Here is a 24,742-nt window from a genome sequence, read left to right on the forward strand (position 1 = left end):
ATGTCATTGGTCAATCAATAATGTTAGACAATATATGATTGGCTCGTGCAGCCACTGAAGCAGACACATCATAATATGGGCCATGCCATTAGTCGAGCCTCGTTAGCCATCCGTTCTTGTTGATTGATTGCAACAGGTCATCATTTTCACATTTTGAGGTAATCGATACCGCGTCGTGCAGTTAGTGTAAAACCTCTTGACAGAATGGCTAAATTACAATTAATACACCACTGTCAAAATACTTTTACCAGAAAGTCTTACTCCTAAAAATAATAAAAATAAATCTCTGTTTAAAACCACAAGTTAATGTCTCAATGTTTAGTCAGTTAAATGTTGACACTGGAGAAAAATATATAAAAACAGGTCAGGAGTATTGAAAACCAGGAGTATACAGTTTTAAAAAACAAAAAAAACTAGAGTTAAAGGAATAATCATTAAAGGGACATTCCTGAGTTAAATTTGCTGCATTGTAAGATGTTTCCAACTAATAAAATATTTCTACGATTAAACTTACATATTAAATATATTTTCTTGTTTAGAATATCAGTGTCAGTATATTCAATGTGTTTCTGGTCATCTTAATATTTGTAAGAAGCCCAAACTGGATTTTGTCTTCAAATAATTTTGTATATACGATAAAATATATTTTAGGAAATAAAATTAAATTTAACCTAGTACAAACATTACAACGATCAGAAACACATTTAATATACCGCCACTAATATTTTATGTAGAAAAATATATTTGATATGTAATTAGAATCGTTAATAAGTCTCTGTTAGTCGATAACATCTTAAAAATTGTAGCAACTCAGGTATGTTCCTTTAAAGGAAAGGTTTGTGTACTTAGATGACTAACAATGCTGTGTTCAAAATAGGGATGCGTGTTATTATTGGTATTCTGATAAAGAAAGGAAACACTATTTGACACAAACGGATTTATTTTTGCATTATATTTTCCTTCAACTTACAGCTAAGATCGATCCCCGTCAGTGGACCCATTGGGCTATTTCTCATTCCAGCCAGTGCACCACGACTGGTATATCAAAGCCTGTGGTATGTACTACCCTGTCTGTGGGATGGTGCATATAAAAGATCCCTTGCTGCTAATCGAAAAGAGTAGCCCATGAAGTGGAGACAACGGGTATCCTCTCTCAATAACTGTATGGTCCTTAACCATATGTCTGACGCCATATAACCGTAAATAAAATGTATTCAGTGCATCATTAAATAAAACATTTCTTTCTTTCTTTCTAACCGACTGTGCCTCAGGCGAGCGCTTTACCACTGGCAGGGTTTCTGTCAGAAAGACATTTTTGGGTATCGTGCTATGGAATTGAATATTTATAGTGTGTGTGTTGAATGCAACCAGTCGACAGAGAGTATGGGGAGGGCCTCCCCCAGAAAGAAAATGGGTTAGGTTTAGGGTTAGGGTTTAGCAAATCATACAGTAATGATAAGAGTCATTAATTTTGTCAAAAGGTCAACTAAAAAAAATAAAATCTGCAAAACACTTTGGGTATGGTGCCATATCCGTTTTACCCTCTGGCAAAAAGAAAGAAATTGTTTTCTTTAACAACGCACATTTTATTTACGGTTATATGGCGTCAGACATATGGTTAAAGACCACACAGATATTGAGAGAGGAAACCAGCTGTCGCCACTTCATGGGCTACTGTTTTCGATTAGCATCAAGGGATCTTTTATATGCACCATCCCACAGACAGGGTAGTACATACCACAGCCTTTGATATACCAGTCGTGGTGCACTGACTAGAACGAGAAATAGCCCAAATGGGCCCACCGACAGGGATCGATCCCACACCGACCGCACATCGAGTGATCGCTGTACCACTGGGCTACATCCCGACCCGCTCTGGCAGAAACCCTGACTAGGCTACATCCCGACTCCCTCTGGCAGAAACCCTGACTGGGCTGCATGTACGTCCCGACCCGCTCTGGCAGAAACCCTGACTAGGCTGCATGTACGTCCCGACCCGCTCTGGCAGAAACCCTGACTAGGCTGCATGTACGTCCCGACCCGCTCTGGCAGAAACCCTGACTAGGCTGCATGTACGTCCCGACCCGCTCTGGCAGAAACCCTGACTAGGCTGCATGTACGTCCCGACCCGCTCTGGCAGAAACCCTGACTAGGCTACATCCCGACCCCCTCTGGCAGAAACCCTGACTGGGCTGCATGTACGTCCCGACCCGCTCTGGCAGAAACCCTGACTGGGCAGCATGTACGTCAGACCCGCTCTGGCAGAAACCCTGACTGGGCAGCATGTACGTCAGACCCGCTCTGACAGAAACCCTGACTGGGCAGCATGTACGTCCCGACCCGCTCTGACAGAAACCCTGACTGGGCAGCATGTACGTCCCGACCCGCTCTGGCAGAAACCCTGACGTGGCAGCATGTACGTCCCGACCCGCTCTGGCAGAAACCCTGACGTGGCAGCATGTACGTCAGACCCCAAGTCGCAGAATGAGAACGCCCCTTTAAAAAATACCTACCATTGGCTCGTCTGTGTTCTTCATGAACTGTACGAGCCTTACTCTGGTGACACCGTCCATTTCAACATTGTTCTCCATGACGTCCGGTTCGGCATTCCCGTTGACGAACGGCGGAACTGGTGACGGGGTCACGCGCAACGCTTCCTCGCTGTAAACCTCGTGAGCCACAACATCATGGGCCTGTAATAACGCCTGGAACAAACAGAAAAACTCATTAAAAAACAATAAAAAAACAAGCAGTAAAATGAGACTAAAGAGAGACTGGCAAAACTTCTATTGAACAAAGGTTAAAAAAGCTGAACAAAATCAAAGCAATAAAAACAAGACTGTAAAAACTGTCCACATCAAACCAGTAAAATCAAACTAGAAAAATCAAACTAGAAAAAAAATTGACTCATAAAATCATTTAACTTATTTTTATGCTAATATCCAATTAAGATTCAAGCACACTGTCCTATAGGCTTACACCTCGGCTACCTGGACTGTTTATTTATGACAGTGGATTAAGGGCATCTACGACAATTCAATTCAATTTCAATTCAATTTATTGCATATTTCCAAACAAACTGGTGTCAGCAAACAAACATACAACATAATAACAATATTAATGTACAGGCCAGATGGAGAAACAAAAAGTGGGTTAATGGTTAGTTGTTAGTGGTTAGAATGAATGAATGAATATTTAACGACACCCCAGCACGAAAAATACATTGGCTATTGGGTGTCAAACTATGGTAAATGCAAATCTAAAGTGATGATCAACATAAATATAAAAATTCAACAGTTAAATAAAAACACAGTGTAAAGAACTGTGCAAAAATACAAATATCACAGATACTGACTTTTACTCAAAATTTTAATTTTATCTCGAAGAAAACAAGGGGATTTGTGCTGTATTGGCCATTCTCAAAGAGAATGTTACACCCCTGCACCAAGGTTACAGTTAGTGGTTAGTGGTTAGTGACAGAGAAGATAGTGTACTGACCTTACACCTACCCACTGAGTTGTTAAACTCGCTCTGGGTACAAGCCGGTACCAGGGTGCGAAGCCAGTACCTACCAACCTTAATCCAATGGATGAACCATCGCACCAACCAGGCCAGTCAATAAAATGAGATTGGTCAAATCTTTTAAGTAATCATTTAGCAGCTCCTTGGGAGGTGTCTGGCCACTATACACACTGACTTCTCTTTCCATATAACAACTAACTATTAGCATGGGACCTTGGACAGATAGCAAGTGGCTAGATGGCTTGGAACAAACCGGCCTCAGTGGTGTCATGGTTAAGCCGTCGGACATAAGGCTGGTAGGTACAGGGTTCGCAGCCAGGTACTGGCTCCTAACCAGAGCGAGTTTTAATGACTCAGTATGTAGGTGTAAGACAACTACACCCTCTTCTCTCTCTCTCTCACTAACCAACTAACAACTAACCCACTGTCCTGGACAGACACCCCAGATAGCTGAAGTATGTGTCCTGGACAGCGTGCTTGAACCTTAATCAGATATAAACACGAAAATACGTTGAAATGAAAATGAAAGGCTTGGAACTTAATTTGTATACAGGTATATATGTTTATCCTGCAATACATTGGCAAGATATGATGACTTGATAAATCTCTATATTTTTGGTCACTGTCCAAAAATATAGGTCACGTGACATAAGCCCAACTCTACTAGAGTATTTCAGACTAGATTTTCAATAAACATACTCTTTAAATCATTTGTTTAAGTACCGTAAATACATGTTACTTTTAGTTCTGTGATAACAATACAAAACTTGTATATAAATATTTATCCTAAAACTTACATTTGTTTAAAAACTATCAAGACCTGTATACCTGAGCATAACATTTTCATAAGATTTAGTGTGTGACATCAAAGTAATTGGTGCCAATCGTGATGACGTCATGTTACCAATGGATGCGACTTTAGTACTTTTAAGTTACTAAATATCACATGAAAATGTTATTTCATAAGTGCTATAGGACAAATAGAATTTACAAATCATGTTTTTTAATATGTAAAATATCAACCAGAGCCTCAACAAATACCGATAATATACTCACTCACTCACTCACTCTCACTCTCACACTCACTCACTCACTCACACTCACACTCACACTCACACTCACTCTCTCTCTCTCTCTCTCTCTCTCTCTCTCTCTCTCTCTCTCTCTCTCTCTCTCTCTCTCTCTCTCTCTCTCTCTCTCTCTCTCTCTCTCTCTCTCTCTCTCTCTCTCTCTCTCTCTGTCTGTGTTACTCTCCGTCTCTCTATGTATGTCCCTCTGTGTATATATATATATATGATGATGATGTCAAATGAATCCTCTTTAAAGAAATTAATGACAACTGAAATGTTTTTAGAAAGGTTGGTATAGCTAGTCTAATTGAAACGAAGCCTATAGCTCCCATGTAAATATCCCAAGTGCAAACAACTGTTGTAAAATATTAATAAGTCAGTACAGAATATTAATCATGCACTATACACTGCACTGGCTCCTGCAATTCATGGCCAACTCTAGCAATAATGATGATTGATCAACAACCTAAATGCCAATTAAAAAAATATATATATATATATGTATATAATAATGGTGCCATCACGACATCCATCATGTCATATGCAGCTAGGTAATATAAAAATGAGAATATTTATGTTTTATTTATCTTTTCAATTAACAAATCACTAAAACTACTGAATGAGGCAATTCTTATACAATGGATGGAAGGAAGGAAATGGTTTATTTAAGGATGCACTCAACACATTTTATCTACGGTTATATGGCATTGGACATATGGTTAAGGACTACACAGATATTGAGAGAGAAAATCCGCTGTCGCCACTTCATGGGCTACTCTTTTTGATTAGCAGCAACGGATCTTTTATATGCACCATCCCACAGACAGGATAGTACATACCACAGCCTTTGTTATACCGGTCGTGGTGCACTGGCTGGAACGAGAAATAGCCCAATGGGCCCACCGATGGGGATCGATCCTAGATCGACCGCTCATCAAATGAACGCTTTACCACTGGACTACGTCCTGGCCCTTCTTATACAATGGATTCTTGTCTTCACCAAGGGCGGGACGCAGCCCACTGGTAAAACGCTCGTCTGATGCTTGATGGTTTCTAGGATCGATCCTCGTCGGTAGAACCATTTGGCTATTTCTCATTCCAACCAGTGCACCACGAGTTGTATATCAAAGATCGTGGTATGTGCTATCCTGTCTGTGGGATGGTACATCCCTTGCTACCAATGAAAAAAATGTAGGGGGTTTCTTCTCTAAGACTACATGTTAGAATTACCAATGTTTTATTTAACGACACACTCAACACATTTTATTTACGGTTATATGGTATCGGACATATGGTTAAGGACCACACAGATATTGAGAGAGGAAATCCGCTGCTGCCACTTCATGGGCCACTATTTTTAATTAGCAGCAAGGGATCTTTTATATGCACCATTCTACAGACAGGGTAGTACATACCACAGCCTTTGATATACCAGTCGTGGAGCACTGGCTGAAACGAGAAATAGCCCAATGGGTCCACCAACAGGGATCGATCCTAGACCGACCGTGCATATTTATGAAGTAACTAGCTGGAATTAATTCCAATCATATACACACCACCAGAAATCCATCAACACTGGCCAAGACACTCTAAAAGCCTGGCTCTGCATGCAGCTAGGCAAACTGCCTGTGTGTAGATTGTAAAAAGGGGGGTATATAACAGCATCCAACGGAATGGTAATCTAGCACACACTGATCTCTTTGTAGCCATGGCAACACTTTTTCTAGCCCTAAACCCATTTGAGAGCTTAAAGTTGATTAGTGTTCCAAGATGCAAGGTCTCACTCCAGTGTTAGGCAAATTCCACTTGGGTCAATCAAGACGGTTACACAGTAAAGTCTTGGGTAGGACGCTAATGCAATTCCGTTTTTCGTCGACAGCAATGCCCCAATTTGTCCACCAGTATTGGCGAGTGATGAATGGTTAACACGATTCTCTACTTGTTTGTTCGGCTAATAAGACAGGCTTATTGATTCGGTCTAATGAGATGGGAAATAATTTATAATTAAAAGCTGTGATTTATTTAGTTTTGACAGAATTTACTTTCTGGGCTAAGAAGCTGTCAGTAAGGAATCGTTGGTGTAATCCCGTTTGTTGAGTTAATATTGAAAAATATGGTCTAAAATTATTGTGGCATTTTCTATAGCTGGAACTGTGTGTGTGTTTGTTCACATCTATAGGCACGTCATTTTGAGATTAAAAGACTTCAGCCAGCTTCACTTATATAACTCAAGACATCACAAGACTCGAGAGACACCTACACACACTAATTAGATTTTTTCCTCAATTTATTTCTGTGCTTATATCCAGTTAAGGTGGGTAAAGTATATGGTGGCTGGTCTAGGATCGATCCCCGCTGATTGCCATTCGGCTATTTCTCATTCCAGCCAGTGCAACATGACTGGTATATCTAAAGTCTGTGATATGTGCTATCCTGTCTGGCGGATGGTGCATATAAAATATCTCTTGCTACCAATGGAAAAATGTAGTGGTTTTGCCTTTCTTAAGACTTGCATTTACCATTGTTTGACACCCAACAGCCGATGTATTTTTCGTGCTGGGGTGTCATTAAATATTCATTCATTCATTCATTCATTCATTCATTCATTCATTCATTCATTCATTCATTCATTCTTAAGATTATACGTCAAAATTACCAAATGTTTGACATCCAATAGCCAATCTAATTAAAATTAGCTCCACTATTACATGTGGATCTAACACCAGCCAGTTGGAGCTCATGTCCACCAATCAAAACCTTACTTGCAGAATCCTGCCAGTGATTTAAAAATAATTTGAAAACATTCCGAATTATCCTGAGGGTATACGACATGTTTCGTGTGAATTACGAATGCCTTAAAACATGTTTTATTTTATAAAATAAATAATTTGTAATGTAAAACTGAAGACTGATTTAGTTTTAGTTTTTTATAAATAAATAAATAATTTTTAATGTAAAATTGAAGACTGATAACCCACCCCGTACGTATTGGTATGATTCGTTGTACTGCGGCCACTAAAATAGAGTTGCCCGATATTTTTAGAATTTGTATGCTCCCAAATAACGTTATATAACGCGAAGTGTGATTGGTCAATATTTAAATTATTATTTACAGACGAAATGTTACCTGGACATTGGGGACTACGCAGTGTTGTTAGTTTTAAATCACTGGCAGGATTCTTCAAGTAAGGTTTTGACTGGTGGACATGAGCTCCAACTGGCTGGTGTTAGATCCACATGTAATAGTGGAGCTAATTTTAATTAGATTGTCCAATAGCTGATGATTAATACATCATTGTGCTCTACTTAATTTTATTGAAATTGTCTCCCTTATTATATTAAGTATATTGTAATTTTAATAATTAAAAAACCCCTCCTAACTGTCCCTTTGGTGGCAATTTGTAAAATTGTCTCCCTTATTAACTCAAGTATATTGTAATTTTAATTTTAAGAAAATGTCCGTATTAGCTACAAACCAAGGCTAGTCTGTTTAATTCAGTTTTAATGATGTCCTTAAGTAAAATTGTCTGTCGCATCTTCTATTTGTGTTGTCATTTCATAGACACTTCCTACTCAGGTACAGCGGAGCATGGGGGGGGGGGGGGCTGATAGGTTCTAGCTCAATGAATTTGTGTTGTCATTTCAGACACTTCCTACTCAGGTATGGCGGAGCATGGGGGGGGGGGGGCTGATGGGCTCTAGCTCAATGAATTTGTTTTTATCCAATTAAGGTTCAAGCACACTGTTTTGGACACATGCCTTAAAGAGACATACCCTAGTTTTTAAACATTAAGGTATATTTTTCACTATTAAAGCCGTTTTTAATCATTGAAATCAGACTTAATTTTTGTTCTTAATTCAGACATCATTATCTTTGGCATATCTATTTTCAGCACTGCATTTACTTCCTTGACTTTTGTCAGTTACAGAATTTTACAAAATATATATATATTTCAGTATATTTAAAGCACGACTATTTGGAATAAATACATGAAACGTTTTGTTACAAAGTGTTAACTTTGTCAGGAATGGGAAATTATTTGATTCAGTGGAACCTTTATTCACAACATTTCACCGAAAAATTAAGTGCCCATGTCCTCAGATAAGCTGAGGATTACTGTCGTTATTTTCTGGATGTCTGGTTTCCACGTACAGTTAAATACACTGGACGCATGCCAGAAATCACTGCATATAACTGTTGCCGAATTTTCTTGTCAAGTACACGCACTAAACTGTTTGACATTTTCACTAAATACCCCAATCAACACACAAATAGCCACTGCTGGCATGCACACGATGCATCAATGTATCAATTAATAGACAACCTTTGCTGTTTATCAGCGATATTCCTCGATTTATTTATGTCTATGTGATGACAGTTAGTGTATCGTGAAAGCTTAATGGAAGAATATCTTCAGGTATCTAATTTGGACTTTGTTTTAAAGTGCTTATGGTTTGAAAGGTGCAGGGAATAATAGCCCAGTGGTAAAGCACTCGTCTGATGCGCAGTCGGTCTAGGATCTGTTCCTGTTTGTAGACCCATTGTGCTATTTCTCATTCCAGCCAGTGCATTATGACTGGTATATCAAAGGTCGTGTTATATACTATACTGTCTGTGGGATAGTGCACATAAATGATCCCTTGCTACTAATGGAAAAACATAGTGGGTTTCCTTTCTAAGACTATACGTCCAAATTACCAAATGTTTGACATCCAATAGCTCATGATTAATAAATCAATGTGCTCTAGTGGTGTCATTAAACAAAACAAACTTGAATGTACCGGCTGTGGAACAGGAAAAAAAGAAACCAAGTCCATCAAGGAAAAACAAATCTGCTATCTAACCAAACCTTGCAGTTCAAGGTGAGCTATCACTCACACTCACCATCACTCACCTGAAACTAGTTCAAGGAGAGTGAAGGAAAGAAGGCAATGTTTTATTTAACGACGCACTCAACACATTTTATTTAAGGTTATAAGTCGTCGGACATATATATATATATATATATATATATATATATATATGGTTAAGGACCACACAGATATTGAGAGAGGAAACCCGCTGTTGCCATTTCATGGTTACTCTTTTCGATTATCAGCAAGGGATCTTTTATACAAATAATACTACAAAAGGATTAAAGGTACTGTCCTGAGTTTGCAGCCATTGTAAGATGTTAGCGATAACACAGCCTTGTTGGTGACTACTATTTCATAGTAAATACATATTCTTGTTTAGAATACCAGTGTCTGCAATTCAAATGTGTTTGCGGTTGTATACAAATGTTTGTAGTTTTTACTGTAATTTGTGATATATATTTTTTCATACATACGAAATTATTGGGAGGTAAAATCCGGTTTGGACTACTATAAGCCAGACCTGTCAACCCTCCCGGATTCGGCGGGAGTCTCCCGGGATTTGCTCAAATCAATTTCTCCTGTTAAATGACATTTTTGTGAGCATTAAAAAAAAATCGATCCTCTTTTGTCAAAATAACATAAGGGAAGTAACTGCCTTTTTTTCTCATTCGGAAAATGTTGACTACTTTCGGTTTCTGAGAATGTAACAGGCCAAATTGTCCCGACTGTTAACTTTTGCCGAAGTGAGAATTGTGGGATAGCCTATTTATATTGTTCAAAAAGCACATGGAGTTTATAAAATGATGTGTTATTATAATGTTTGTTGTCACCGTAATCATAATGGCTACGAAGCTTGTTGCTGCTAATTCAACAGGCTGTGTATTGACATTCAGTGTTGCCATATAAAAAAACCTATCCAATTTATTTCTAATAACACCTCTGAATTGTAAAATGTCTTCCCACTGGATTACATAATGCAACTATGATGAATCTGAACTGCCAGACTCCGAGTTGACAGCGATACACACGATGCATTATGATGTTAAAATCACATGTCACAGCAACGAAATGACCAATTAGCTGTATAAACATACTTGTGTCAGTTAATTTTGTATGTTTGTGCAGTAAAATGTTGGTTATAAGGGTACACTTCAAAAAATTATTTTTGTACAATTAAAAAAAATTGTGTTTGACATTGGCATAAAGTTACTCACGGAAATGGGTATAATTCTGGTATATTTCACACGATGTCCGTAATGAGGTTTTACTTATGATTAATGAAAATACAATGTTTATTGCATCATTATAATGATTTTAAATAAGTACCATGCCACCGTTCCTCATTATAGTAAAAACTGAATATTAATTTATATAAATTTGTCTTTGGTACTTAGGTACACTAACCACAAATGATAATGTAACGCAACCTGTAAGGCTGTAAGTGTAATACCGTAAATGTACTAATTAATTTTTTAATGTCTTGTTCATGTTCTTAACATTTTTGGATAACATATATATATTTTTTTAAATATGTATTAAATCATAATAATATTTAAACTTAAATATTTTTTTTTATTAATTAATATTTTTTTTTTTTTTTTTTTTTTTTAATGCCAAGATCTAAGGTAAACAGTATATATGACATTATATAGTATTCATATCACTTATTGTAATAATGTTTTTTTTAAATCTTGTGATTTGGGGTTAAATTGTGTGAATTTAAAAAATCTCCTGCTTTTTCAACACACACCTCCTCCTTTCTCTTGACTAAAGGTTGACAGGTCTGCTGTAAGCATCAGGACAACAACAAACACCTTGTAAATACAGACACTGATATTTTAAATAAGAAAATGTATTTAATTTGTATGTTACATCATCTAAAAGGCTCTATTGGTCAGAAACATTTTACAATGGTTGTAAACTCAGGACTGTTCCTTTAAACATGTTCAATACACATGGAAATAGGGTAACATCTTAAATATGACTCCTAATAAATCTATAAGTTTAGGCAGAAATTAATCACAGACATCCTTCAATTGTTTTTTTGTTTGTTTCACTACGAAAGTCTGTGATTATGCCCCTTCAGATGATGGATATATCACCCTAACACACCACTACTTTTAAACCCATGCATCTAGCCCGGATAGACAAAAACATCGATAACTTGTCGCCGAGAGATGTGAAGCAGGCCCATCACTGTTTGCCTGAACCCCCCGTATGTCAACTACTTCATAATATTTCTGTCACATCCATCACCGAGATAAATCCCATTCTGACACGGATTTTTGCAAAGAAAATAATTTGGTTCCATTCCCGTTTATACCAGCATGCATCAACACACTTGTTACGTGGCTGTATCACAGACAATGGAGGCAGTAATAACATAGAAAGGCAATCTTCCTCTTCTCGAGAGGTGGGATGTAGCCCAGTAAGAAAGCTTTTGCTTGATGTGTGGTTGGTCTAGGATCGGTACCCGTCAGTGGACCCATTAGGCTATTTCTTGTTCCAGCCAGTGCTTCATAACTACGAGCTACTCTCGGCTTATTAATTTCCAAAACTATACATAGCTCCCTTCTTTATTTTTTTGGCAGACCATTCAAAATTGCACCTAACTTCCTTCTCAAAAATGTGCATCATTTCTCTTTGGCTCCATTCTTCGCGATTCAAAATTCCAAAAGCACCAAACCACCTTCCGCCTGTTACCGACCCCAGTTGGGCTGCTGGTGCTCCCTTGCACCTACCAGTGCAGGCGGTCCCCCCTTATCCCAACCCACCCTTTTTCTGTCCTGGACGGAGGAGCTGGCTGAAGCCGACACATGTGCCCAGGACAGATGTGCGCTACAACAGCTTGTTCTGAACGTGCACGTTAAGCTCTCTGACCTGACCTGACTGGTGCAACAAAGGCTGTGGTATGTACTATCCTGTCTGTGGGATGGTGCATATAAAAGATCCCTTGCTGCTAATCGAAAAGAGTAGCCCATGAAGTAGCTACAGCAGGTTTCCTCTCTCTATATCTGTGTGGTCCTTAACCATATGTCCATCATCATATAACCATAAATAAAATGTGTTGAGTTTGTCGTTAAATAAAACATTTAATTCCTTCCTTCCTTCCTCATTCTTCTCAAAATCCCTCCTCTTTATGTAGTGGCACCACTGAGAGTCTGATTAAAGTGAGTTTAGTAAATGTGACCAGTGCTAATCGATACATTATGAACAATCACAAAGTCAGACTTCAAATGCTATTTCCTATTGTGGCTATTCCGTCAGTTTTCTACATCAAAAGCTGCATTCACACTTTCACTTTAAACTAGTTTAACTAAACCGGTACAACTAAACCAGTTTACTTAAAATGTGAGTGTCAACACAAACTGTTTTAATTAAACCAGTATAAGGTGGACGTGACAGTGATGACACAGTCAGAAAAATCAGTACCGGTTAATGTCCTAACAGACTCGTAGCCCATTGTTGTCTTATTGTCTTGATGTCTTATACAAGTGCGGATAACTACACTTCCACATTATGCCAATAGAGCTATTACATGTGTGAAGACTCATTATTTCATTATTACCAAAACAATGTATAGTTAAACCAGTTTAACTTGTGAAAATGTGAAAAAAAAGCTTATGTAAAAAAAACATGGGGGGGGGGGGGGAGGGATAGGTTGATGTATCTCAGTGTCTACCACTGAAAAAGTACATATAAAAGATCTCTTGTTGCTTTTTGTTTGTTTCTAGGAGTAGCCTGTTTGTCTGTGACAGGTTTTCCTCTCTCAATTTAGGCCAAGTAGTAAAAAACAACCTAGCAAAATAACAAGTTTAAAAGGTACTGAGGCATCATTAAATATTTATTTTTTTACTCTTTTTGTCAGTGATTGATTTTTCCACCTAGCTAAAAATAGGACTGGGTTTTTAAACAGGAAAAATACTATTCTTTATAATGAATAATGAAACATTTACAAATAATCAAAAGAACAGGTATAATTTTGTTTAAGGACTCTTCAGCATCTTTTAAAACAGTTATTTAGTGTCTAACAAATGGGTAACAAATGGTTATTTCTACACTTTGTTGATATGGAGAGAGTAAGTGAGAAAGAAAGATAGCGAGAAAAAGAAAGAGAAACAGAAAATAACACAGAGATATTGTGTGTGTGTATGTGTGTGTGTGTGTGTGTGTGTGTGTGTGTTGTGTGTGTGTGTGTGTGTGTGTGTGTGTGTGTGTGTGTGTGTGTGTTTGAGAGAGCGAGAGAGAAAAAGAGAGAGAAAAAGAAAAAAAGATAGAGATAGAGAGAAATAGACAGAGATAGAGAGATAGCTAGAGAGAGATAGCTAGAGAGAGAGAGAGAGAGAGAGAGAGAGAGAGAGAGAGAGAGAGAGAGAGAGAGTAGGGGGGGTGGGGAGTAAGGGTGGGGAGTAAGGATAGGTGGGGGGGGGGTAGGGAAAGCATGTTCCTCAGTGGCAGAAATGAATATAATATTAGTTTAATACGCACATTTTTAAAGTCTCTTTTTAAGAAACTAAACACATTTTAAACTGGCTAATTTTGGTCTAACATACATTTTGGTTATTTCAATACTTGAAAATGGGCTGAAATGGCAATAACTTGCTTCTTTCCTTTTCTTTTATTTCTACACTGGCAAAAGAAAAACAGAAAACTGTGCTGACTCATTTGTAATCAGAGATGATAAAAGTATTCCATTAGTATATATTTCCCTAGCGTTTGGAACAGAACACATCAAATTCTACACTATGTCATAACATTATATGCTTACAGGGGCGGGACGTAGCTCAGTGGTACAGCGCTTGCCTGATGCGCGATCCATCTAGGGATCTAGGGATCGATCCCCGTTGGTGGGCCCATTGGGCTATTTCTCGTTCTAGCCAGTGCTCCACAACTGGTGTAACAAAGGCCATGGTATGCACTATCCTGTCTGTGGGATGGTGAATATAAAAGATCCCTTGCTGCTAATTGGAAAGAGTAGCCCATGAAGTGGCAACAGTGGGTTTCTTTTCTCAATATCTGTGTGGTCCGTAACCATATGCCCGACGCCATATAACTGTAACCATGTTTAAAGCACAATGCTACTTGACACAGTGTTACTAGATGAAATAAAATTGCATACATTGTTTGCCCAGATGAAACTAATTTGTGCACCACAACTGGTATATCAAGGAAGGAAATGTTTTATTTAACGACGCACTCAACACATTTTATTTAAGATTATATGGCGTCAGACATATGGTTAAGGATCACACAGATATTGAAGGAGGAAACCCGCTGTCACCACTGCATGGGCTACTCTTTTCGATTAGCAGCAAGGGATCTTTTATATGCACCATCCCATAGACAGGATAGCACATACTACAGCCTTTGATGTACCAGTCGTGGTGCACTGGCTGGAGCAAGAAATAGCCCAATGGGTGGTATATCAAAGTACTGTGGTATGTGATATTCTGTCTGTGAGATATAAAAGATCACTTGCTACTAATGGAAAAATGTAGCAGGTTTCCTCTCTAAGACTATATGTCAAAATTATCCAACAGTGGTGTTGTTAAACAAAACAAAATTTAACATTTGACTGATATTTGTGCAGCCTCGATATAATGAATTAAATTACAGTAATCTGTCAGTATTTGTGAATTTGCCACTGATGCTGTTTGTTTTGAAACACTCGTGAAATGACAAAAATGATCGATGCATGGACTGGGAAAAGGTTTTAAATCTTAAAATAAATTCAGAGTGGGCAAGCTCACATCAAAACTAACTCGGTCCAGAAAGGATTAAGTTAACTTACTGGAAAATGTGCACTGACATGATAAATGGCTAGAATACTGAAAACAAAGAGCACTGACCTGACGAATGGCTAGAATACAAACCATCCGAATGGCTGAAATATAAACCATCCCCATGGCTGAAATATAAACCATCCAAATGGCTGGAATACAAACCATCCGAATGGCTGGAATACAAACCATCCGAATGGCTGGAATACAAACCATCCGAATGGCTGGAATACAAACCATCCAAATGGCTTGAATATAAACCATCCGAATGGCTGAAATATAAACCATCCGAATGGCTGGAATATAAACCATCCGAATGGTTGGAATATAAACCATCCGAATGGCTGGAATATAAACCATCCGAATGGTTGGAATATAAACCATCCGAATGGCTTGAATATAAACCATCCGAATGGCTGAAATATAAACCATCCGAATGGCTGGAATATAAACCATCCAAATGGCTGGAATATAAACCATCCAAATGGCTAAAATATAAACCATCCGAATGAATAAAATATAAACATTAAAATGCTATATACCTATAGATATTAGATGATTAATCCACCAATAATCAAAACTTGTGTCAAATTAACAAGAAAATGTTTCTGAGATCAGTGAGAAGAGAGTGTAGTAAAATGTAAAAGACATATATAAAATAATATATATATATCTTTGAAGAGAAAGGAAAGGAACGTTGTTCAGCAACACCTTTATTTGAACAACAAAACCGTAATACGTGATCAAGGCCGTATCTCTGCACAATGCAGAGTCAAACGGGCATTTGGCAAAACAGTGGTTGATTCCATGAACGTCTACCTATAGTGCCTATACTGTGGCTATATGGCTAATTCGACATCTGTTCGAGGGAGAGAGACAGAAGAAACCCACATCTCTCACATAAGACTTCTCCTACCAACGAAGGAAGGAAGAAAATGAAGGAAATGTTTTATTTAACGACACACTCAGCACATTTTATTTATGGTTATATGGCGTCGGATATATGATTAAGAACCACACAGATATTTGAGAGAGGAAACCCGCTGTCACCACTTCATGGGCTACTCTTTTCGATAAGCAGCATGGGATCTTTTATATGCACCATTCCACAGACAGGACAGTACATACCACGGCCTTTGTTACACCAGTTGTAGGGGAGGAGGGAAGGAGGGAAGGAATGTGCACACTACAAGCATGTGCTTAGGTGCGTTTATAATAAAATTTGCAGTATGCCAGAAGTAGTGACAAAACAAACCTTTAATTAAATACATAAAACCATGCACCAGGTACTAGTATATTCTTCTTTTATCACTACTCCAATTCTGAGAGTACTGATACACCATTACATGTCCCCTACCAGACCAACACAGTTTCATATCTCCAGAGTTCAAGGGCCATAACTGTGTGAAACTCGGTAAATTGCTATGAAGGTCAAACTTGATTTGTAACTGTACATGGTAAAGCTATACATAATACTTTAGATCATGATCTTCAGGCATTCAAAAAAAAGAAAGAAAAGACAGACGAAAAACCTATATGTGGGAAAGACAGACTGACTGACCAACAGACAGACAGACAGACAGAAAGACAGAAGGACAGAGACAAAATCTATAGTCCCCTCTGGTTGAACTGGTAGGGTTAAAAAAAACACCAAAACAGAACAACAACAACCAAAAACCTATATGTAAGAAAGAAAGAAGTGTTTTATTTAACGACGCACTCAACACATTTTATTTACGGTTATATGGCGTCAGACATATGGTTAAGGACCACACAGATTTGTTTAGAGGAAACCCGCTGTCGCCACATAGGCTACTCTTTTACGACAGGCAGCAAGGGATCTTTTATTTGCGCTTCCCACAGGCAGGATAGCACAAACCATGGCCTTTGTTGAACCAGTTATGGATCACTGGTCGGTGCAAGTGATTTACACCTACCCATTGAGCCTTACGGAGCACTCACTCAGGGTTTGGAGTCGGTATCTGGATTAAAAATTCCATGCCTCGACTGGGATCCGAACCCAGTACCTACCAGCCTGTAGACCGATGGCCTGCCACGACGCCACCGAGGCCGGTATATATGTAAGAAAGACAGACCGACTGAACAACAGACAAACAGAACAACAGACTGACTGAACAACAGACAGAAAGACAGACTGACTGAACAACAGACCGACAGAAAGACAGAAAGACAAGACAGACAGACAGACAGACAGACAGAAAGACTGACTGAACAACAGACAGACTGACAGAGAGACAGACAGAAGGACGGACACGAAATCTATAGTCCCCTCTGGTTGAACAAGTAAGGAACAAAAAAGTAAAAAAACTGAAAAAAACCCTGAATGAAATCAATGGATGAAAGAAACTGGAACTCTCCAATTAAAGTCTGATAAAAAAACTAAAAAAAGAAAGAAAAGACAGTGTGATTGACAAATTCAGCCGCTGGCACCTATCACTATTGCTGGCACCTACCGCTGTCGCCATTGACTTTATCTCACATTTTGTGTGCAAAGCAGCAGCCTAGCTCTTAGACTGACCGCTCAATTAAAGCAGGAGGCAATCTTGAATAGAGCCCGAAATAACAAGACTGGAGCGCCCCCTCAGACATTCCGGCAATTCAGACAGAAGCATTGGAAGAGTTCTACATCTTGTTCTTCAAGTGTTTACCATTCCAATAAAATTCCCAATATTCTCCAAGACAAATGGCTTTGGCCAACACGACCACATGTGGCAGTGATCTGCAATTAAGGAATGATGGACAGAGGACTTGTGTATGTATGTGTGTGTGTGTGTGTGTGTGTGTGTGTGTGTGTGTGTCTGTGTGTGTGTGTAGCAAGATGGGGATATTTCTTTCGTTCAGTTGGCAAAAGTTGTAGTTCGAAATGGAGATAATATAATTGTTCAAGTGACTACGTAATGCTAAGTTTATTTGCAGTGAACTGCAGCATACTGAACTGCAGTTAATTATAGCTTGTTACATCAGTGGAATCTTCATCATCATGACAAAGTTTAACGACACCACTAGAGCACATTAATTTATTAATTATCAGCTACTGGGAAGGAAGGAAGGAAATGTTTTATTTAACGATGCACTTAACACATTTTATTTACGGTTATATGGCATCAGACATATGGTTAAGGACCACACAGCTATTGAAGGAGGAAACCCACTGTCGCCACTTCATGAGCTACTCTTTTCGATTAGCAGCAAGGGATCTTTTATATGCACCATCCCACAGACAGGGTAGTACATACCACAGCATTTGATATATCAGTCGTGGTGCAACGGCTGGAACGAGAAATAGCCCAATGGGCTCATCGATCATCATCATCATAAAGTTTAACGACACCACTAGAGCACATTGATTATTAATTATCGGCTATTTGGGTGTGAAACATTTGGTAATTTTGACATATAGTCTTAGTTTATTTTTGTTTAACGACACCACTGGATCACAATGATTTATTAATCATCAGCTATTGGATGTCAAACATTTGGTAATTTTGACGTATGGTGTTAGAGAGGAAATCTGCAACATTTTTTATGCAAGAGATCTTATATATGCACCATCCCATAGACAGGATAGCACATACCACAGCCTTTGATGTACCAGTCGTGGTGCACTGGCTGGAACGAGAGATAGCCCAATGGGCCTACCTATGAATGAAATGAATGAACAGACAAATGACAAAACAATGGAATGAATGAATATATGAATAAATTAATATATGAATGAATAAATGAATGAATGAATGAATGCATGAAATGAATGAATAAATGAATGAATGAATGAATGAATGAATGAATGAATGAATGAATGAATGAATGAATGAATGAATAAATGAATGAATGAATGAATGAATGAATGATGAAATGAATGAATGAATGAATGAATGAAATGAATGAATGAATGAATGAATGAATGAATGAATGAATGCATGCATGCATGCATGCATGCATCAAATGAATGAATGAACAAATAACTGATTGAATCAATGACACCCCAAATAATAAATTAATAAAAAAAATTAAAGGATATTAAAGGCATACTGTCACGGATTTAAGGATCTTATTTCTCTCAAAATTAATAATAAATAAAAATTACATTAACTGTTGGAAACCAAATCTAGCTATCGCTTCACCTTAACTGAACCATGATGGAGTGAAAGCCATGTCATCCCTCTCGGCAATTTTAGTTTTTGAATTATGGACCATTGCCATAATTCAATTATTTTTACAAAATGTCATAAATAAATGGAGTATGGTGGTTATGAAGATGGTTGAATAAAGTACATTTAGGGACAAATCAAATTATTTTTGTTCAGGTAATACTTTGTCAGACCATTAAATAGGTCAGTGATCTGTGACAATATGCCTTTAAGTATATGTACTTAAAAAACTCAACCTAACACAAAATTAACTAAAGAAAATAAATTATTTTTGAAAGGTCTACGCTACCACTTTAATTAAATGAGTTCAGTCAATTTCACGGAAATGAAAATCGTTAATGAAATTCAGGAATATTGTCTTGAGAGTACCGAGAAACTAAAAACACATCGTTTTCTTGTTCAAAGTTACAAATTAGATTACTTGTATAGATTGGCCAAAACTTAATGCCTTCGTGAACAATAAAGTGGAGAATTTAGACTTGATCATTCTGTCAAGGACAATTGGTTTCCCTTGAGGCTAAATCAAACATAATGGGCTTATTTGGTATATATATATAAATATATATACAGTGGAACCTCGTTAGTCTGGACTCCAGTAGTCCGGAATCCTCACCTTACGGACGTTTTTTTTGCAAAACGAAACGACCACTCAGTAAAGTTATTCATTAATCCAGATATTCAGCTTCCGGAACCGGACGGTCATAATTCTGAACGAAATGTAAAAAGTAAAGGCAAATTGCTTCGTTTGACCGGTCGCCGCTGATTGAACATAAAAGTAATCCGCCAATTAATGCTCAAGGAATCGACAGAGATAAAATGGCTGCACAGGGTTTCACACCGCAGTTTATTTAACCATTCACCTATGTTTATTTAGTGTTAATCGGATAGAGCACAAGTGTTCACAAGTGTTTGTTGGGTTTTTAAAATATAATTTCTTTGATCTATGACCAGACTGGCTGTTTTATTTTATGAAAAAAAAAGAGTAATTTATTTTTAAAAGTGGTTAACTTGTGATCATACCCTACGGTACCCCATGACCTCATTTTGTAACTACCCTCCTAACTTACCTGTATGATTTATTACTGAATACTGTTCATAATTGTTTTGGTGTCCAACTCAAGAGTATTGCCAGTCACCCAAAATAAAGACAAAGGAAACGTCTTTATATGTTATTGCTATCAAAACACTGACTTGCGACTCTTTCACAAGTGGTACAATGCTCATTCAGTTTCACGCCAGTTTTGAGTTGTATTTCTGTGCTAGGGGCGGAGGGATGTATCATGTTTGCGTTTATATTATATCAGTAGATATAGCAGAAATGAATTATAATTTTGCCATTTAATATGTTTAAAATATAATCTGTAAACGTAGAAACTTTAAACTAATAATGATTGTATATAAATGAGAAACAATATGCATTCCTCAACAACATACCCACTTCGTGAAAATTAACTCAACCACGTGGCCTAGATTTACAAAATTAACCAGTACGACAAAACACGACTAATAAAATTTAAAACTTGTTGTCGCTAGTAATCAAACATTTAGTATCAACAATGCAACATGTCTTAAACAGTATTTCATTTTATTTAATCGCATTTTCTAACTTTAAGACAAGCACCCGGCAGTACACTACTGAATAGTAGACTGGCCTCACGGACATGCAAATAGCGCTTATTCACACCACGAGTCAGAACAAACAGAACAAAACTGGTTGAAGAAATGTTTGGTTCTAAAAATAAAATGTGTCGTTTTTATTTTGTTTGTGAATCAAGGGAGGTTACTCATCACGTACATTTCAGTAATCCGGAAATTCGTTAATCCGGGGTTTTTTTTAATAACCATACTGTCCGGACTAACGAGGTTCCACTGTATATATATATATATATGTACATATATATATATATATATATATATATATACATATATATATATATATATATATATATATATATATATATATATATATATATATATATATACAGTCATCTCCACTTATTTGCACATCGGTTTATAGCATAATTCGGTTAATCGACTATTTTCACCCAACACGGAACCATTTGCCCGTATAACACTACAAAACATCCGGTTAATTGCACAGACTACAGGCTATATATTGGTTATTTGCACATATAAATAAAGTTTTTTTGTTGTTTTTTTGTGCTAAATTAATGTCACAAATGACTGAGAAAGTCTATCAAACTTTGGCAAAAAAACTCAAATAAATCACCGATTAATCTGTTTTGTTTGAGCTCACTGTGTGGCAAGCCGACTGTAATCGCTGTTTACAGAGTCGACGTGTGACATGCAAATGAGATGGTATGCACGTTACTACTGGTGAATCACAATACCCGACTACAAGATTTAAGAATGACATAAATAAGTTGAATAAACCTAAGACCTAATGTTTTGTTTGCAATATATTGCTGTTAATCAGAGGCCATCTCAATAACAGGTAACTCTCCGACTATTATTTTTAGAAGTACCGCCTGTGCGCTTGTACGCATGCGCACTCAACTATTGAGGCCCTATTCGATTGACGTGTTCAGGGCAATCATTGTTCTGTGTCAATTACGTTATGTTGAGAAGCCTTGTTAGTAATTAAAAGATTACAGATCAGTCGTCCTAGGCGGTTATGTTTTTAATAAATGTGACCGAGAAAGGGTTGTTGTTCACTTATTCATTAGATGCAGTGTACGCTATATCTGTTAAACGCAAAAGAAACGATTTATCACTTGCTTCCCAGAAAATGTAGCGGAAAAAAAAAGACTGGTGGGGGAGGTCGTCAAAAAAAAAAAACATAACAAAGATCCGTTATTTATGGATCGTCCCTAAGTTTCTGCTATATTGTTAGACACCAGTCAGTCGGACCGCACCATGAAGGTCAGTCAATTGTGTTAGACAGGTCATGCATGCAATGCAGACTGCTGGAACTGATAACGACTCACTAGCCGAGCTTAACTTTAATTGCTTAACAATAAAAAAGTCATTATTTGGGGATCACAAATAATACCAAAGCTTGCCATATCTTTTGGGAGGGAATGAACACCATACCAGCAAATTCATACAAGTTCACGTAATTCTATGGTAAGGCGCATTCGGTCAATCAACAGCCCGGTAATTCCGGAAACTGACGTCATTTTATAAACACGTGCACCGATGAAAAGTGAACTTTTTGATGGTTCTGTTGTTTCAAGTTTATCTCATTAACTACATGGCTAATACACTTTGTTTACACTAGTGGATGGTCAGTGTTTTTTTTTTTAATGCACAAAGTTTGTGTTTTTAGAAAACGACGCCCAGTGACGGACGTTGTTGGTTTTTTTTTTTTAAAATGATTCCTGGTCTGGCAGATTAAAACAAAAACGTCATGCTAATTATATATATATCGATCGATATATTTTTTTACATTTATATATATCCAACTGCATGTGACATGTGTTAACTGTAATAGTTCCGGTATGAAGTACCGCATTATGCTAAACTGTCTCCCATGCCACTTTGTAGTTGGATGGCTGTTACAAAGTGAAAGTCGGTACTCTATCGGTTAATCGGCTAACCCGGTTAATTGCACAAAATCGAGCAGCACCGAGGGTATGCAAATAAGCGGGTTTGACTGTATATATATATATTATTTAAGCACTTAAAACAGATTATTGAAGTAATGTTTTTTTCTTCAGTGATAGCTCATTGTTTGAAATTCTATAGATGTGTTGTCGATAAACTAGTTCACATACAAATGTATTAATTTGTAGAGTGGGGGCAGGACTTAGTCCAGTGGTAAAGTGTCTGCCTGATACGTGGTCAGTCTAGGATCAATCCCAGATGGTGGGCCTGCCAGTACACCACGACTGGTATATCTAAATCTGTGGTATGTGCTATCCTGTCTGTGGGATGGTGCATATAAAAGATCACTTGATACTAATAGAAAAATGTAGCAGGTTTCCTCTCTAAGACTATATGTCAAAGTTACCACATGTTCTGCCCCGGAACCACTCCCTGGCTATGTCAGAGACTGAATCCGTGGTGGACGTGCCTGAACCCTTGTGGATAGGGGCACGTTAAATGAGTTCCCATTCCCATACCACATGTTTGACATCCAGTAGCTGATGTTAAATAAATCAATGTGCTCTAGTGGCGTTGTTAAACAAAACAAACTTTTAATTTGTAGAGTAGCCCCCCACCCCCCTCTCTCTCCCTATTTTTTTTTCTTCTCTCTCTCTCTCTCTCTCTCTCCCTATTTCTCTGTCTCTGTCTCTGTCTCTCTCTCTCTCTCTCTCTCTCTCTCTCTCTCTCTCTCTCTCTCTCTCTCTCTCTCTCTCTCACCACTAAACCACTATTTATCATCGGCTATTGGATGTCAAATTCTGACATAGTTATAGAGAGTAAACCCTACTACATTTTTTTCTATTAGTGGCAAGGGATCTTTTATATGCACCATCCCACAAGCAGCATAGCTTTAAATATACCAGTTGTGGGGCACTGATTGGAACGGAAAATGAGCCCACCGATGGGGATCGATCCTGGAATGACAGCGCATCAGATGAGCGCTATACCACTGGGCTACGTTCCGCCTCCTGCTCATCATCATGCTAAGCCAAATCATTAGATAAACATATGGCTGTAGTAAGTCAACTGAACTACCAGCTTAAAGGCCACAAGAACTCCCAGCTTAAAGCCCAAATGGAGCTACCAGTTTAAAAGTCAATAGAGTTACTGACTTAAAGGCCAATGGAGCTACCAACTTAAAGCCCAATGGTTAAAGTTTGTTTTATTTAATGACACCACTAGAGCACATTGATTAATTAATCACTGGCTATTGGATATCAAACATTTGGTAATTCTGACTCAGTCATTAGAGGAAACCCACTACATTTTTCCTAATGCATTGAGGGATCTTTTATATGCACTTTCCCATAGACAGGAAAACACATACCATGGCCTTTGACCAGTTGTGGTGCACTGGATGGAATGAGAAAAAACTTCAATCAGTTGAATGGATCCACTGATGTGGTTCGATCCTGCGATGCAAGCACCTCAAGCAAGTGCTCAACTGACTGAGCTAAATCCCGTCCCAAAAGCTTAATGGCTCTACCAGTTTAAAGACCAATGGGGCTACCAACTTAGCCCAATGTAGCTCTCAACTTAAAGGCCAATGTAGCTCTCAACTTAAAGGCCAATGTAGCTCCCAATGTAAAGGCCAATGTAGCTCTCAACTTAAAGGCCAATGTAGCTCTCAACTTAAAGGCCAATGTAGCTCCCAATGTAAAGGCCAATGTAGCTCTCAACTTAAAGGCCAATGTAGCTCTCAACTTAAAGGCCAATGTAGCTCCCAATGTAA

General features: G+C 37.9%; 1 protein-coding gene across 4 annotated transcripts in view; it reads right to left on the reverse strand.

Annotated features, from left to right (window-relative positions):
- The window catches only part of LOC121371158 (peripheral plasma membrane protein CASK-like), a 492,097-nt gene that overhangs the window by 33,422 nt on the left and 433,933 nt on the right, over positions 1–24,742 (reverse strand). For all 4 annotated transcript variants that reach the window (XM_041496867.1, XM_041496847.1, XM_041496839.1 and 1 more), the window contains one exon: positions 2,514–2,705. In XM_041496867.1, coding sequence (XP_041352801.1) covers positions 2,514–2,705 — 192 coding nt within the window. The remainder of the gene's footprint in view (positions 1–2,513; positions 2,706–24,742) is intronic.

The sequence above is a fragment of the Gigantopelta aegis genome, chromosome 1 (assembly GCF_016097555.1).
Source record: "Gigantopelta aegis isolate Gae_Host chromosome 1, Gae_host_genome, whole genome shotgun sequence".
NCBI classification, from domain to species: domain Eukaryota; kingdom Metazoa; phylum Mollusca; class Gastropoda; order Neomphalida; family Peltospiridae; genus Gigantopelta; species Gigantopelta aegis.